The 16,185-nt window shown below is 43.1% G+C and overlaps 1 protein-coding gene across 1 annotated transcript in view; it reads left to right on the top strand.

Annotated features, from left to right (window-relative positions):
- Window positions 1–16,185, top strand: part of Tti1 (TELO2 interacting protein 1) — a 46,781-nt gene that overhangs the window by 17,291 nt on the left and 13,305 nt on the right. The window contains exons 2-5 of the mRNA XM_027945258.3: window positions 890–3,224; window positions 7,793–7,990; window positions 11,300–11,448; window positions 14,220–14,360. Of these exons, the coding sequence (XP_027801059.3) occupies window positions 929–3,224; window positions 7,793–7,990; window positions 11,300–11,448; window positions 14,220–14,360 (2,784 nt within the window). The 5' untranslated portion in view covers window positions 890–928. The remainder of the gene's footprint in view (window positions 1–889; window positions 3,225–7,792; window positions 7,991–11,299; window positions 11,449–14,219; window positions 14,361–16,185) is intronic.

Raw genomic sequence — 16,185 nt, 5'->3', positions numbered from 1 at the left:
CACAAACAAAAGAAAGACTCTCAGGTATTAAGTTGCTCAGCTTCTGCTTCTACCTATAAACTCATCTCCTTTGCCTGCCTTTTTTAGGAATCTCTTCTCCCAGGATTTCTGTGATAGTGTACCCTCCTGGTTTCCCCATCCCTCTAGGTACTCCCATCTGTTTTTGCATTGCCTTCAGTCTCACCCAGCCCTGATCCTTATTCTGTATTCCCAGCTGCCAGGGGGTCTTTTCATTGCATAAAGTTGATCATATAAGCCACCCACACTAAAAAACCTCTCAATGACAAGAACAGGCAAAAGGACTCTCTCGTCATAGAAGTCAGGATTGTGGTGGGAATAGGAATTGATGCACAAGGGCCTGGGGGAAACTTTTTGTGCTAGAAATATTCTCTGAATTGCTTTGGGTAGTGCTTCCATGGGTCTGTACATAATTTACTGAGCTTTACATTAAGGCAGCATGCTATGTATTCCTCAACTTTAACAAGATAAAACTTTCAATGCTCTGTCACCATCACAGTTAAAACCCAGACTCCTTAGAGTAGCCCACGGGTTCCTGTTCATTCCTGCCCTAAGTTGTGTTCAAGCATCATCTTTCTGTGAATCCCATCCTGGCTTTTGCAGGGATATGATTCCTCCACACGCCCTGAGGATCCCACGCTGAAGTCTATCCTAATCCTTAAGAGACTCTCATAACCGTATTTACTTCCCTCACTCGACTGGAGGCTTCTGAAAATAGCCCCTATCTCATTTCAGTTTTTTTCCTCCCCTAGTGTCTTGGGCAGTGGCTGACACATAGGCTCCCTTAAATGCCTGTTGAATGAATGAATACAAGTTCACTTCATATTTGCTTTGAGCTTGACCCTCTTTATCAAATCATTCCTTCCTCCAGCCTACAGGATGTTCCCTCGGTGAGAGGAAGATTTGCACAATGGCAGTTGTTGATACTCCTGAGGAGGCCTTTGGTGTCTTACGTCCAGTTTGTGTTCAGCTCACAAAGACACAGACAGTGGAAAATGTGGAACATCTGCAGACACAATTACAAGCCGTGAGCGACAGTGCCCTACAGGAACTTCAACAGTATGTCCTCTTCCCCTTGCGATTTACCCTGAAGACCCCAGGTCCCAAGAGGGAGAGCTTGATCCAGAGCGTGGTAGAGTGCCTCACATTTGTCCTTTCTTCAACATGCGTGAAAGAGCAAGAGCTTCTTCAGGAACTCTTTTCGGAACTTTCTGCCTGTCTGTATTCGCCCAATTCCCAAAAACCTGCAGCTGTGTCAGAGGAGTTGAAATTGGCTGTGATCCAGGGACTTAGCACCTTAATGCACTCGGCTTATGGGGACATCATTCTGACTTTTTATGAGCCTTCCATTCTTCCTCGATTAGGATTTGCTGTGTCTTTGCTGTTGGGCTTGGCAGAACAGGAGAAATCAAAGCAAATTAAAATTGCTTCCTTAAAATGTTTACAAGTTCTACTCTTGCAATGTGATTGTCAAGACCATCCAAGGTCCTTGGATGAGACTGAGCAACAGCAGCTGGGGGACTTGTTTGCTTCTTTTTTACCTGGAATCTCAACTGCACTGACGAGAGTTATTACAGGAGACTTTAAACAAGGCCACAGCATCGTTGTATCTTCCCTAAAGATCTTTTACAAGACAGTGGGTTTCGTTATGGCTGATGAACAACTCAGGAGAATCTCAAAGATCCCAGCAAAACCTGCAGTGGGGCACAGAGTTGCAGAGCTAATGGTTCATAGGGAAGCAGATTGGGTAAAAAATACTGGTGACAAGTTGGCAATCCTTATTAAAAAGATAACCGAGTATGTTTCAGTTCACCCACACTGGAAAGTGAGGTTGGAACTGGTAGAACTTGTGGAGGTCCTTCTTTTGAAGTGCAGTCAGTCACTGATCGAGTCTGCTGGTCCCCTCCTGAAGGCTTTAGTGGGCCTAGTAAATGATGAGAGTCCTGAAGTCCAATCCAAGTGCAGTAAAGTTCTGAAACATTTTGCAGATCAGAAAGTAGTAGTGGGCAACAGAGCCCTTGCTGACATCTTGTCAGAAAGTTTACATTCCCTTGCCACATCTCTTCCTCGCCTAATGAACTCCCAAGATGATCAGGGCAAATTCTCCACTCTCTCCTTGTTTCTTGGTTATCTGAAACTCTTGGGCCCAAAAGTAAACTTTGTTCTCAACTCTGTGGCCCATCTCCAGCGCCTTGCCAAAGCACTCATCCAAGTTCTAGAACTAGATGTGGCTGACATCAAAATTGTGGAAGAGCGGCGTTGGAATGCTGAAGACCTGAATGTTTCCCCAAATGCCTCATCTGTGCGACTATGGAACCAAGTCCAGAGGAGATACTTCAGATTCTTCACTGATGAGAGAGTGTTCTTGCTCTTACGGCAGGTTTGTCAGCTTCTTGGTTATTATGGGAACCTTTATTTACTTGTGGATCACTTTATGGAACTGTACCACGAATCTGTGGTTTACCGGAAGCAAGCCGCCATGATCCTTAATGAACTGGTTACAGGGGCTGCTGGACTGGAGGTGGAGGATCTGCATGAAAAACATACTGAAATGAGCCCAGAGGAACTGAGAGGGATTGTGACATCTATACTTGAAGAATATACAAGCCAAGAAAACTGGTATTTGGTTACCTGTATTGAAACTGAAGAGGGAGAGGAGCTAATGAAGCAGCCAGGCCTCCAGGCCATCACATCCAATGTACACACCCACCAAGTTCTGTCTTCTCCAGCCTTCTCAAAGCCAGGTCCCACTATCTGCTCCTTGAACAGCAACATCTGGCAAATATGCATCCAGTTGGAAGGGATTGGCCAGTTTGCGTACGCACTAGGAAAAGACTTTCGTTTGCTCTTGATGTCAGCCCTCTATCCAGTACTGGAGAAAGCTGGAGACCAAACCCTGCTCATTAGTCAGGTAGCTACCAGTACCATGGTAGACATTTGCCATGCTTGTGGCTATGACTCCCTGCAGCACCTGATCAATCAAAATTCAGATTATTTGGTGAATGGCATCTCTTTAAATCTGCGCCATCTAGCTCTACACCCTCATACTCCAAAGGTCTTGGAAGTCATGCTGCGGAACTCAGATGCTAGCCTGCTTCCTTTGGTAGCAGATGTGGTTCAAGATGTCTTGGCCACCCTGGACCAATTTTACGATAAGAGAGCTGCTTCCTTTGTCAGCGTTCTGCACGCCTTGCTGGCAGCATTAGGTACATTGAAAGCCCGTTTTAATGCTGATTTGGGGGATAGGACTCAATATCCTAGTTTGCCTGGTCTTATTGTTTCAGTGTTTATGGTTTTGCAATGAAGGATGTTTGAAAGGTTGTCTCTTTGACAGCTCTTTGAAAGAGCCACATGTTATGATGGGGTTCCAGTGTTTATTTTTTATACTTTCAATAATCTATCAATTATTGAGCTCCCGCTCTGAGCCAGGGATATAAACCCTATAAGCTAAATATAAACATTTTTATTTCACAAAAAACCCAAGGCTCAGTGAGATCCTATTTAGCTAGGGTCACACAACTAATAAGGGATAAAAATCAGGATTTATGACAATTATATTCTTTCCAGTACACCAAATTGCTACTGCTGATATTTAGTGTTAGCAGTATCTATGCTAATGGAGAACAGAAATAGCATGAATAATTCAGTCCACAAATGGCTAAAACAATACTGTCCAATAAAACTTTCTGTGATGATGGTACTACTCTATATCTTTTCTGTCTGATACAATAGCCACTAGCCACACGTGGCTAGTACTACTGGGAAATTGAATTTTTAATTTTGTTTAATAACTACACATAGCTGGTGTGGTGGCGCATGCCCACAATCTCAGTGACTGAGAAAGCTGAGGCAGGAGGATTGCAAGTTTGAGGCCAGCCTTAGCCACTTAGCCAGACCCTATCTCAAAAAATAAAAAGGGCTGGGGATGTAGCTCAGTGGGTTTCATCACCTGTACCACAGAAATAATAAATTATAGCTACGCATAGTCAGAGCAGACAGACCTAAGAATTCCCTTTTAACCTTTTGAGTGAGTTGGTTTGCAGTTTTCTTCCCACAGATGTTATAGGGTGCCTATTGGAAATGTTAGCTACCGTTAGAATGGCAAAATTTTGGACTACAAGAAAAAGAATCCCTCAACTGGACAGTCAGTCTTTGAAGGAAAAAAACAATGAGCTGCGGTGCCTTTTATCCAGAGAGCATATCTGCATATTTATTCCAGTACTGCTGATAGCTTCTGAGGCAAGTGGAAAGGTCTTTGATCTCATTTTGGTGGATAAAACGCCAAGGCCATGTAAGAGACTTTCTCATGGAAAGTAACTGGGGCAGGGACTGTGCTCTGCCCCCAGGTAATGCTATTTCCAGTGTTCGTTCATTCATGAACATTTATGTACAGCATAAATGTTCTCTTATTAACAATAAAAAGTGTTTGCCAAGTGTCAGATACTGGGCTAAGTAATGAGAATACAGCTATGGACAAGATGAATAAACTCAGCACCGTCCTGCTACTGCAAGGGGATGATAAACAAATCCTTAAACAAGCTCACTGTGGACTGTGATAAGCACTGTGAAGGAAGCAGCTCCTGGATGCAGGAGAGTACCAGAGACAGGCTGCTTTAGGTGGAGTGGTCAGGGAGGACCTGTCAAAGTGGCATGACACTAAAACTGACATGACACTAAACCTGAAGGATGAGGAGAGCCCATCAGTACATACAGGGCTGTCGTGAGGTTTATATGATTTGTAAGAATATTGAGGCAAAGGGAACAGCAGGTGTGAAGCCTAGAGGAAAGAAGAGGATTGGGGTATTTGAGAATAGAAAAGAGGTCATTGTGGAGAGAGGTACAAGGTGCAGTTTGGAAAGGAGGGCAAATTCTTCCAGGCCTCTTAGGCCAAGGGAAGGAATTTGGACTTGACTTTGCAGTCATTCACAGTCTTACATGATGGCAACAATCACTGGGGAGGCAGCTGTGAATGAGGCCCACCCAGGCCAGCCCTCATGGAGCTGCCTCTTGGGACTGGCTGGCTGCAAAGCTGCTCGGACAACCGCAGACTGGGACCAGCTCCCGGGGCCACATAAACCCCAGCTTCACTGCCTTGGGGAACTACACTGCAGTTCAGTTTGAGGTTTAAACAGGCCTGTGAAATATATCCTCCTGAGAGGTTTCTCAATTTGGGTCTTGAAAATTGAATTGCTTTAGATTGCTTGATGTCTTTGGACATATCTAAAGAAGGAAAGTCAAATCTTGTGTAGTGCCTTTTTTTTTTTTTTAGTTGAGGTGGAGGAAGGAGGGTATCCCCTGCAGAAGGGAAAATGAAGATGATCAAGACTGGCTCTGGAACATTGTAAGAGAACAAGCAAAACTGGAGATAACATTTCTGCAAGTCTTGAAATAGCCAAGAATACACTTGAATTTTGAATAGTAAGTAGTGGAGTTGGTACCATCACTCACCAGTCAAAGTAGCATTTGGTGCTAGCATTGCAATTTGTCCTCAGTTGTCTAACTGCTGGCCTCTCTTTGAAGACGAAAGTGGCAGTGTGCTCTCACAGAACTTCTGAAATGTCTTAAAAGAACCCAGTACATGTTTTAGGAAACTGAGGATGATACACCGTGCAGTGCCTGCGGTGACTAAAAGGCAGTAGGTGCCATAGAGAGGGCAAGAGCCAGCCGAAGATCACTGTCTACCCACAGCTAATGATGGGCTGACTATTCATCATAGGAAAAGGCAGAATAGCTTAGAAAATGAGAAAATGTTAATGACAGATACTCCAGAACCTGGAGATTGTGCCACATCCACCCACACAGGGCCGCTCGTTCTTTTTACGGCTGCCTTGTATCCTGCTGTGTGGATGCACCATTCTTTTTTTTTTTTTTTTTTAGGTGTAGATGGACACAACACAATGCCTTTATTTTTATGTGGTGCTAAGGATCGAACCTGGGTACCGCCCGAGCTAGGGGAGTGCTCTACCGCTGAGCCACAATCCCAGCCCTTGCACCATTCTTTATTTAACCACCCCTTTCTTAGGAGATGTTTGGTGGTTTCTAATATTTTGCCACCACACACACATGCACACATATGTTGCAGCGGATATCTTTATAGGTGAATATATCAGTAGGGTAAATTCCTGAAAGAAGTGCTAGTTTAAAGGATATTACAGTTAGATTTTTGATTGAGAGTATCAAATTGCTCTCCTAAGAGGTTGTACCAATTTAAACTCCATCAGCGATGTAAAAGAGTGCCAATTTTGCCACGCCCTCACCCACACTGTATATTACCACGCTTTTGATCTCTGCTAATCCAATAGGAGAAAAATGGTACCTTATTGTAGTTTTAATTTGCATTAAGAGCGAGGTTGAGCTTCTTTTCGTATGTTTAAAAGCCATTAGTGAGCCAAGACATTTTAACATCTGGCACTAGCCTAGAATCTAGAAATAATCTTTGCAGCGAGTCCTGTCCTGGCCATGTAAATGCTGGGTCCAGGCTTTAACTATTTAGGAACCAATCCCTTTGAATGAACTTAATATCTGATTTATACCTGGGAATGGGCCATTGAAGAGATGTCATAATTGATTCTTCTAGATAGGAACCTCCAAATACTGGATCGAAGGCCCTTGTTTCAAGTTCTTGCTCTGTGCTCCTTGGCCTGTCATCTCCATCTGCTGTCACTCTGGCCCTGTGCAAATGCTCCTTGATAAAAAGGAGATTAGCAGGTGCTAAAGGCTGTCCTAGTCTCTCCCTGCTGTCTGCAGAAGGCAGGCCCTGGGCCACAGCAGAGATTCTCAGGCGATGGGATTTTTGTTGTTATTTTATTAAGTATTATGTCTTTTTTGAAATTAAGCCTTTGAGGGACCTTAATATTTAAAAAATGGATGAAATTAGAGTTGCTCTGGTTGAAGAAGAAATGGAGACCCCAGGATCCACCACCACCACTTTTAACGTGGGAAAATGGTGTCCTCCCTGTTGTGATTCCTGGGACATCAAGGTACGATATGAAAACCCCTGGAGTCAGTGATGTTTAAGGTTGGTACTGTGATAATACACCAGAGGTATTAGAGCATCACTGAAGAAGGGAAGGCTTTGGAGAACAATGGCCAGCCTTCCAAGGCAGTTGATATGGAAATACAGGTGAGACTGCCCGTTTTCAAGGTGCTGTGGAGCCTGTCTTTACTACTGAGCAGTATGTCCTGTACTCAGAATTTTGTCACTTGTACATGTTTTCCAATCTTGTATGTTTTTTTCAATCAGCATATATTTTGAGCATCCACCCTCTATGCTAGCCATGTTAGAGTAGTGTCTAAGGGAGAGTCAGATACCAGGCAATACACACAAAGTAAACACATGGTTACCTGCCATGATGAGTTGATATGAAGGGAAAGACATGGTGCTAGGGAAGAGATTGAGTAAGTGATCTGAGTTACAGTGAGGAGTGAAGGGATGGCTTTACTGGGCAAGTTCTAATTATACTGAGACGAAAAGTGATTTCAAATTAGAGGTAAGGTTAAAGGGGAAATGAAGTATTTCGAACAGCAGTGGCATGCACAGTTTCTCATGGAGGAAAATGCTTGATACATTGGAAGAACTGGAATGTAGTTATCAGGTAACTGGAATGTAGTTATCAGGTAACCGGAATGGTAGAAAATGATGTAGAGACAGGCAGGGAAGCCTAGATGTGGGGGGCTATGCAGGCCATGGCAAAGAGTTTATTCTACTTATAAATTACTAGTGCCTATTATTATTAATGATCAAGGTAATCATTACAATACTATTTACATACAGCTCAGTGGTTCCCAGACACAGGAGATATGGGGCAACTCCAAGAGCAAAGTTTAGAGGCGGAGGGAAGTCATTCATGCCAAACAGCAGCACCTCTTGAGTACAGCACTACAGCGGAGGACATTGAACAGTTTGTGCTGAACTACCTCAAAGAGAAGGATGTGGCAGAGGGAAATGTCTCAGCTTTTGACAATGAAGAAGGTAACTACTATTTATTTTGCCTTAACTAGTTCTTTCTCTTTGAAACAAATTATTGTAAAAATAATGAAACGTCATTCCAGAAAGTTTGAAAATAATCACTCATAAGCTCACCATACTAATATAGCCATTCTTCTTTTTCTGTGTGATCTTTTTCCATTCTGTTTTATTACAAACCTATTCATAAGTGATGGCAGCCACAGTTTTGGTTTGTTTTCAGTGCTAAGGTTGGAACCCAAGGCATGGTGCATGCTAGGCAAGCTCTTCCACCGAGCTAGGCCCTCAGCTCCCTGCAGCCGTAGTTTAAATGCAGCATACACTTTTTGCATCTAGTTATATGCAGTGCTCCATGTTGCTATGGAGTTTTCATAATTAATGTTTTAATAGCTGCTGCTAAGTATCCATTCCCCCTTGGGAAGTTGAGGTTGCTTCACTTTCTCTGTAATAAATAGAGCTGCAGTGGATGATTCTGGGCACATGATCTTTTCCTTCTTGCATATCTCTTCATAAATTCCCAGAAGTGGGATTTCTGGGTCAAGGATATGAACCTTATTTAATGCTTGCCAAATTACCTTCCAGAAAGGTTGTATCAATTTATACCTTTCCTTCAGCAGTGCAGGACTGATACTAGTTTGACCCTAACCTAGCCAACATTGGCTTTTACCAATTTTGCTTTTTCCTAAATTAATAGGTAAAGTTGAATATGTTTCTATATGCTTCTTTCCGTGACATTTTTCTCTTATGCCCATTGTCTCTTCATATGCTTTATCTATTTATTTATTGTTAGGAAGAGATTCTTACCTATTTATATGATAAAAGAAAAGAGAGTTCAGGCTAGTAGCAGCTCTGGCCTCTTGTTTTATTCACAAACTCAATCTGGAGCTTCGGGTCACAAAAGGATTAATAAATTATTAGACTCTCCTCTGCAAATATAAAATGCCAAGTCATAATGAGCTTGGTGGTCTCGGAACTATCCTAAATTGAACTGAGTCCCAAATTGGTTTGTTAGGTTGAAATTGAGCAGATTTCTTTTCTTCCCCCCACCCTTTTTCAGCCCCCCTCCATCTTCCCCTCTCCTTCAATCTAAACTGTGAGATTTTGTTGAACTGAAGCCAATACTTCCAGGATAACAGGAGTTTGATGCACTAACTACAACAAATTTCTTCTAAACAGAAAAGCATCACAGACCACAAATAATGATTAATGCAGAGTTGAGTCATTGCTGTCCCCAAGGACAGAGTTTTCTGATTAGAAAGATATGTGACAGGCTTTTTCTACTCAGGTTTGTTTGTTGATCCAGCCAATCCTTTTTGTGAACTATACTCCTTACCCAAACCTAGGAGCCCTGAAGAAGGGAAGGTATCTTGATCCTTTGTAATCCAGATTTACCATTCTGGTTTAAATTTTAAGCATTGTCAGTGAAGCTCTTCGTTCACGATTAGGTTCTTCCGGTTCTAGTAGATGCTGGCTAGAGCAGACAGAATGAATCAAACCCTCTTCCAAAACCAGAAAATCCACATCCCTCAAATAACATTCTGCAGTAGGTGAATTTCAAACAACAAACCCTGCTCTGGGGAAAAAGCATAGCCGTAGCATTCTTAGAATTACCATTCATCAAGTGCACATCACATACTTGGCATTATGAAGAATGTTCGGCTTGATGCTGGTTTGACAAGAGCATTTTGTTTTAACCACATAAAAGCACCTATCCAAGGTCCCTTCCTCCAAGAAATCCTAGCATTCTACAAATGGATTTTCATTTATCTTTTTTTTTTCTCCAAGCATCTCTTAGAGAAAGGTACAGCCTCTATTGTAAGATTCTGTTTTTCCAGTAGAGGAAACTGAAATAGGAAAAAATTAAGGGAGCAGTACTTAGCTCAGCGGAAATGAGTACCGTTGGTAATAGGGGTTTAGGGACAGGGGTGAGTGAGGCTGTAGGTAGACAGGAAAATTTTTCAGGATATGGATTTTGGCCTAGATTTCATGCAACCCCAGTCTTTCTGGTGTTGTTTTAACTTATAAACTTACACCTGTCTCATGCAACACAGTACTTTAGGCAGTGAGAGAATGGCAATAATTGGTGACATTGTGTCATTTAAGTGTCTCAACAAGTAGATGAGATATATATGCTTTTCCCCTTTTATCTGAGTAAGCTAATGTAGGATGAGATAAATTGCTGATAGGTTGTGGAAGCAAAACTTGCATCAGTCCCCTCTGGCCAAACCCCATGTACTCTCGCACCAAACAGTCCTGGTATCAGTTTGTACAAAGATGAGTGAGGCTTGATACCGGCAGTGGAAGAGCTCGGGCTGGTGGGAAAGATGGGTGCAAACTCCTCTAGGCCAAGGGTGGACCAAAGGAAAAAGAGGGCAGAGAAAACCCAGCTTCAGCACTCCAAATTAGAACTGTGGCCTCATAGGTTTTTATTTAAATATTTATTAATTGAAATTTAGAGAAGAACAAAGGTATAGGAAAAAATTTAAATCACCCAATATCTCACAGTCCCGCTATTGATATTTTATCATGCTCCTTCCCATAGTGCTTATGCACATTTTAATATCATACCTTTTTCTTTTTAACAAGGTATGTTTCATTTGTCATTAAAATCCATGCATTTTCCCCTGGTCATTAAAACCCTGATAAACATAAATCTGAGAGACATTGTAACTCACCACTGTTGCGCTGAACAGGGGTTTACAGAGCCATTCCCCTGTGAGTGGACAGAGAATGGTGTGCTGGTGGAACATGGTACCTGAGACTGGGAAATTTATAAAGAAGAGAAATTTACTTTCTTATAGTTCTGAGGCTGAAAAGTCTAAGATCAAGGTGCTGGTAGCTCAGTTACCTGATAAAGGCTGCTCTCTGCTTCCAAGATGGTGCCTTCTTGCATCCTCCCTAGGGGAAGAACTCTTTGTGCTCAAAGGCAAAAAACAGAAATACAGGTGAGCTGCAGGAAGCCTCTTTTATAATAGAGGCGTGATCCTGTTCACATGAAGAGGAGTTCTCGTGGCCTACCTACCTATTACATGCCCCACCTCTTGATACCATCACATTGGCCATTAAATTTTAACACCTGAACTTTGGAGGGGACACATTTAAACCATAAAAGAGTTTTTTCCAGTTTTTAGCTGGTAGTTAATGCTATTGCAAACATCCTGACTTGAACAGCTTGACCCAAATTTCAGATGGTTTCCTTAAGATTTGCTCCTAGATGTTTTCCTGTAAGTGTTATTTCTGAGTGTAAAGCTCAGGATCAAGCTGGATTTGGATACCTCTCAAAAACCACTGTCACCAATCATGCTGTTTTTCCAGAGGAGTTATCAGACCCTCCCAAGATGGACGAGAATGACACCCTTCCAGATGTGGAGCCGCCACTGCCAGTGCATATCCAAATAGCCAGGGACGTGATGGAGCGCTGCATTCACTTATTGTCGGATAAAAGTCTGAAAATCCGCTTGAAGGTCAGTGTGCAGCCCCTTCTCTGCATTCACAGAGCAGCAGGACTGAGGTGTAGTCTGGCTGGCAGTGACTATGTGGATAAGTAAGGAACTTCCCTTATCTCCTGGTCCATGTGTGGTGGCTAAGAGAAGGCATCAAGAGGAATTTATCTGAGGGATGACATTTTCACATCTTTCTGTGTCAGCTCAGATGCCGAGAGGGAACTGAGTCCCCTACATTAAAAAAAAACACAAAGTTATGAGGATTCATTGAATCTCCAAAGGAAAGAAAGTCATTGCTTTAAAAGGGTATCATTTTCTGAGCTGACTAGATGCTGGATGAGGGTTTTAATACTTTAAAATGGTCATTTTTGCAAACCTGCCCCTTATCTCTGCTTCTGTTTCTATTTTCATCCTAGGAAAAGCCCCAACACTTTCTGTAACATTACACACTTGTTTGTTGGCAGTTTCCCAAGTAAACACCCCATCAGCAAAGACTTGAAATAAATCACAGGACAGTGGGATGAGGTGCTAGTGGGGGCCATTGCTTTCAGAATCATTTCAGGGATCATACACCCAAAGGAAAGCACCATTCCTCCCCACCTGCAAGCTGGGGGCAGAAACAACTGGCTTAGTGACTCACTCTAGTGCTGAGAGCACATTGGCTTGCTTGGGGTAGGGGGCAAAGGTAGGAAACCCTGATCCACAGATGATCTCACAGGTAGGAAACGCCTGAGTCTGAGTTTCATAGAACTTGTTTGGTCTTCCCTAGTACCTCCTTTTAGCACCCTTGTATTCCATTCAGCAAGTGCTTTTCCAGTGTGTGTTACACATAAAACTTCATTGTAGGTGTTTGATACATTCAGCAAACTCCTGAATATCCTTCCAGATCTTCCTTTCATGGAGGCTTTGTAGCAGCTGTATAAACACTGTAATTAAGGGTGTCAATGTTGCAGTCAGACATACATACTTCAGTTCAGCTCTTGGTGTTGCCTCTTACCAGCTATGTGACCTCAAGGAAGTCAAATCACCATTTCAGGCCTTTTAGTGTTTTTGTAAAATGGAAACAAGGATACCTACTTCACAGGTTGGTTGATTGTGAAGATAAAACAATTAGTATGAGGTGGGCATACAGTCATTCATTCATCACTAAGGGTTAACTGAGCATTTGTGCAGGTCAAGCAGAGGCTATATAGAAAGGCATGATCCCTGTCTTCATGAAGCTTCTTGTCTGTTGTGGGGCAGTACACAAACACTCCAAGTCCAGGAGAAATGGTGTGAAGGTATTAAGCAGGTTCTATGACAGAAAATAGTAACTTAACCAAATGTGAATTGGGAACCTACTCTACAACAAACCCTGTTGAGTAAGACAGAGCTTACATTCTGATTTAGACTAGATGGTCCCAGGAAGGCCTCTCTAAAGTGGTAACATTTCTAAAGGTTGAGGAGTCATTATATAAAGGAGCAAAAGCAGGGAGAAGACCATTTCAGACAAAGAGGGGACGTGTGCATCTTTGAATTAGCAAAATATGATCTAACTTTTCCAGTTACTGACAGAACTCAGTTCAGAGCCAGTCAGGGATACCAAAACCATTTCTGCTACAGTACTTTGCTCTCCTCTCTACTGCTGAGCTCTCTGATTTCCTTGTCAGTCACATCCCAAGGGCAGGACCTCTTTTGGTTCTGTTCCAGTCTCAGAGTAGGCTCCCAGTAAGGCCTAGTGAGGGTGAACTTCACTTGCCTCTGTGCTCCAACACGCACCTCAAGTGCACTGTGAAGGCTGCCCTGCAGCACTGTTGCAGGTTGTCTGTGTTCAGAGAAGTAAGAGATCAGGAAACACGTCCTCAAGGAACGTCAACAGTCAGGTGCATCTAGGTTAGCCCCAGGCCTCTCTGCCAGCCTAGCTCTCCAGGCAGCAGTAGCACCACTTGAATCCACACGGCCCCTTGACTCACTTCCCCTCCATCACCCCTGTCGCATTCCGTGGACCTGCTGCTCTCATGTTGCTGTACCTGAGCCCAAGTAGCTTCATTTGATACCTCTTCCTCTCCCCTTTGTGCAGTCTTCCTGCAAGTTAAACCGTCCCGTTCCAAAACAGATTTCAGATCTTTTTTCTGCCTCTGCCACCATCCCATGGAAACATCCCTTTTGTGGACTTGTGCTACAACCTCCTCCTCACTTCTCTGTCCCCTTCAAGCCCTTTCTCCACTCAACAACTAGAATGACCTTAAAACATGAATCATATTATGTCACTTTCCTGCTCAAAACACTTGGATGGCTGTCCACTGCACTTAGTACAAAATAAAAGACTCTTAGTGTGACCCTCTTGTGGCCCAGCCCCTCAGTCATGAGCCAAAGGATCTGTCCTCATCTCCTAAGCACAGCAAGCTCAGGGTCTTCCTCGTGGTGCCAGCTGTAGAACACACCCACCCTGCTCAGGACTAATGCCTGCTCAACTCTTAGGTCTTGTTTTAGGAGCTGTTCCTCAGAAGCCTTCCCAGCAGTCTCTGCTTTAGTTCTTCCCTTCTGCCCTTTACTTTCCTTCTTGACACAATTAGTAATCTTCCCTTTATTTGGTTGTTACCTAATTAAGGTCTTTCCCCAGCTAACCATACACCCTGTGAAGGCAGGGAAGCCTGTCTGTTTTGTCCCTGTGTGTCTCCCTGGTACCCAGCCTAGCCTACAGTAAACAGTTACTCTATATAATTCTCAACCTTACTCTTAAAATGGTGACTCAGGCCCGGTGTCTGGTTTCAAACTTTCACCATCTAATGAAATCATGTCTCTTTTTTCAGGTCTTGGATGTGCTGAACTTGTGTGTCGTGGTTCTGCAGTCACAAAAGAACCAACTCCTTCCCTTGGCTCATCGGGTCTGGCCCTCACTGGTGCACCGACTCACAAATGATGGCCCTTTGGCAGTGCTCAGGGCCTTCAAGGTACTGCACTGAGGTTCTCACTGTCCATCAAGGGGGTGGAGGTTGTCAACCCAGAGCTCCTCAAGGTCTTTGCATCTCTTCTCTTTTCTGTTGGTTGCATGTCACAGACCTTGAAGAAAGTGTAGAAAAATAAGAAAAGGATAGAAAAGAAAAGTCACTTTCCTTTTGAATTTGAATCAGGATGAACTAGTAAAGCAAAAGGCCATCAATTTTTTATTGAGCATCTGCCATGTGCCAGGTGGTGAACTTGGCACTTCTCCACATGTGAGCTCCTCTCAGATCCGTCAGGGTAAGTGTATGGGCTCCACTTTTGGCAGAGGAGAAAACAGGCTCAGAGAAGTTAAGGAAGTGTCTCAAGATCATACAGCTAGTGAGCAACAGACTCAGACCCATGAGTTCATGCTCATGTTCCTTGCTCTACACATGGGTTCCAGGTTTCTAGTGAAGCTAGCATGGGCATCTTCTGCCCAGCTGAAACACTTTGGGTGAAGCCCAGGACCACCCGTTTTAGGGGCCTAGGAATACCTATCCCATCCTTCTCATAAGGTTGTCAGAGATAAAATGAGACTCTGAAGGAGTGTTTTAACCAGCTGAAAGCCTGTGTAGATGCAGTGTGTTATTCTCCTTGACTTAGCTTGGCTTATATGAGCACATGTATTTTAGCTTATATATTTATATCCTTCTTTGTTCTAAAAAGCACTTATGACATCCTACAGAGATACATTTACCATGGCAAGCTATCATAAATTAGAAGCAGGAGAGCAAAACGAGACAAAGGAAAAAAATATGTGGGAATACGAAGGAAGCTGAGAATGCACTGAATATACTTGGCAAAAGTAGTAAGACCAAAATACCAGTTTACATTCAAACACATAAAATTGTTAACATGTTTTTCCAAAGCAGAATGCATACAATGACGTGGGGTGGGGGGTGCAAGGGGAAAGAGAAAGAGGGGGAAGTATTACTAAATCTTATTTAAATGCACCGTTTTCCTTTATGAAAATTAATAGGTTATCTGAAATGACAGCGAGTGTAGAAAAATGAAAAAACCATCACGCTGTGTGCACTGAAACTGAGGCTGCTTTCCGCACACAGACACATTAATGACACCTGAGGCCGGCAAGAGCCTGTGCAGTCCAGCCGAGGGACCTGCAATGAGTGTCATGTTCTCTGCAAAGTGGGCAGCCGCTCTGTGCACCGGTTATGCCTTACTTGCCAATTTTTAAAGAAATTTCTCTTCTCCTGTATACTCAGCCTTGTGCAGCAGGGCAAAACGTTTCAATATGTTCTGCTAGAGAAAGTTTAAAATGAGACATGCAAAGAAACCGCCTGTTGTGAAAGATAGAACGAGGGTGATGTACATAAGAGATTGTGTAGCCAAACAGAAGGAACGCAGAGTCGACTCCAGCCATGGAGCTGGCCCTGGCTCAGCCAGGGACCTCAGCCTGGTTCTCCCCTCCCAATGCCTTCCTGTGGCAGCAGCCGAGCCTCTGTGTTTGTGTCTGCTCAGCTAGCTAGAGTTAAAAGCACAAGTCTTTTCTCAAGGGATGTTAGAAAGATTCCAGAGATGATCTATGTGAATTGCTTTAAGCTCTCTCTCTTTTTTTAAACAGAAAGGGAGGAAAAATCAAGGTATTAATCATATTATTCATCCAACCCAAGATTCCTCTGAATTATTCTCCATGTAATCTGTATTTATGGGTAGAAGCAGCCATGCCTTGGGAGCAAAGACCTCCAAATTCATAACTGTCAAAATTACAAACCATGGGCAAGGAATTAACAGCAGTAATTCTATTTTTTTCCCCAAGTAGAGACCGAGATGGAA

This window comes from Marmota flaviventris, chromosome 2 (genome assembly GCF_047511675.1).
Source record: "Marmota flaviventris isolate mMarFla1 chromosome 2, mMarFla1.hap1, whole genome shotgun sequence".
In the NCBI taxonomy this organism is placed as follows: Eukaryota; Metazoa; Chordata; class Mammalia; order Rodentia; family Sciuridae; genus Marmota; species Marmota flaviventris.
This window is presented reverse-complemented; position numbering and strand designations above follow the sequence as displayed.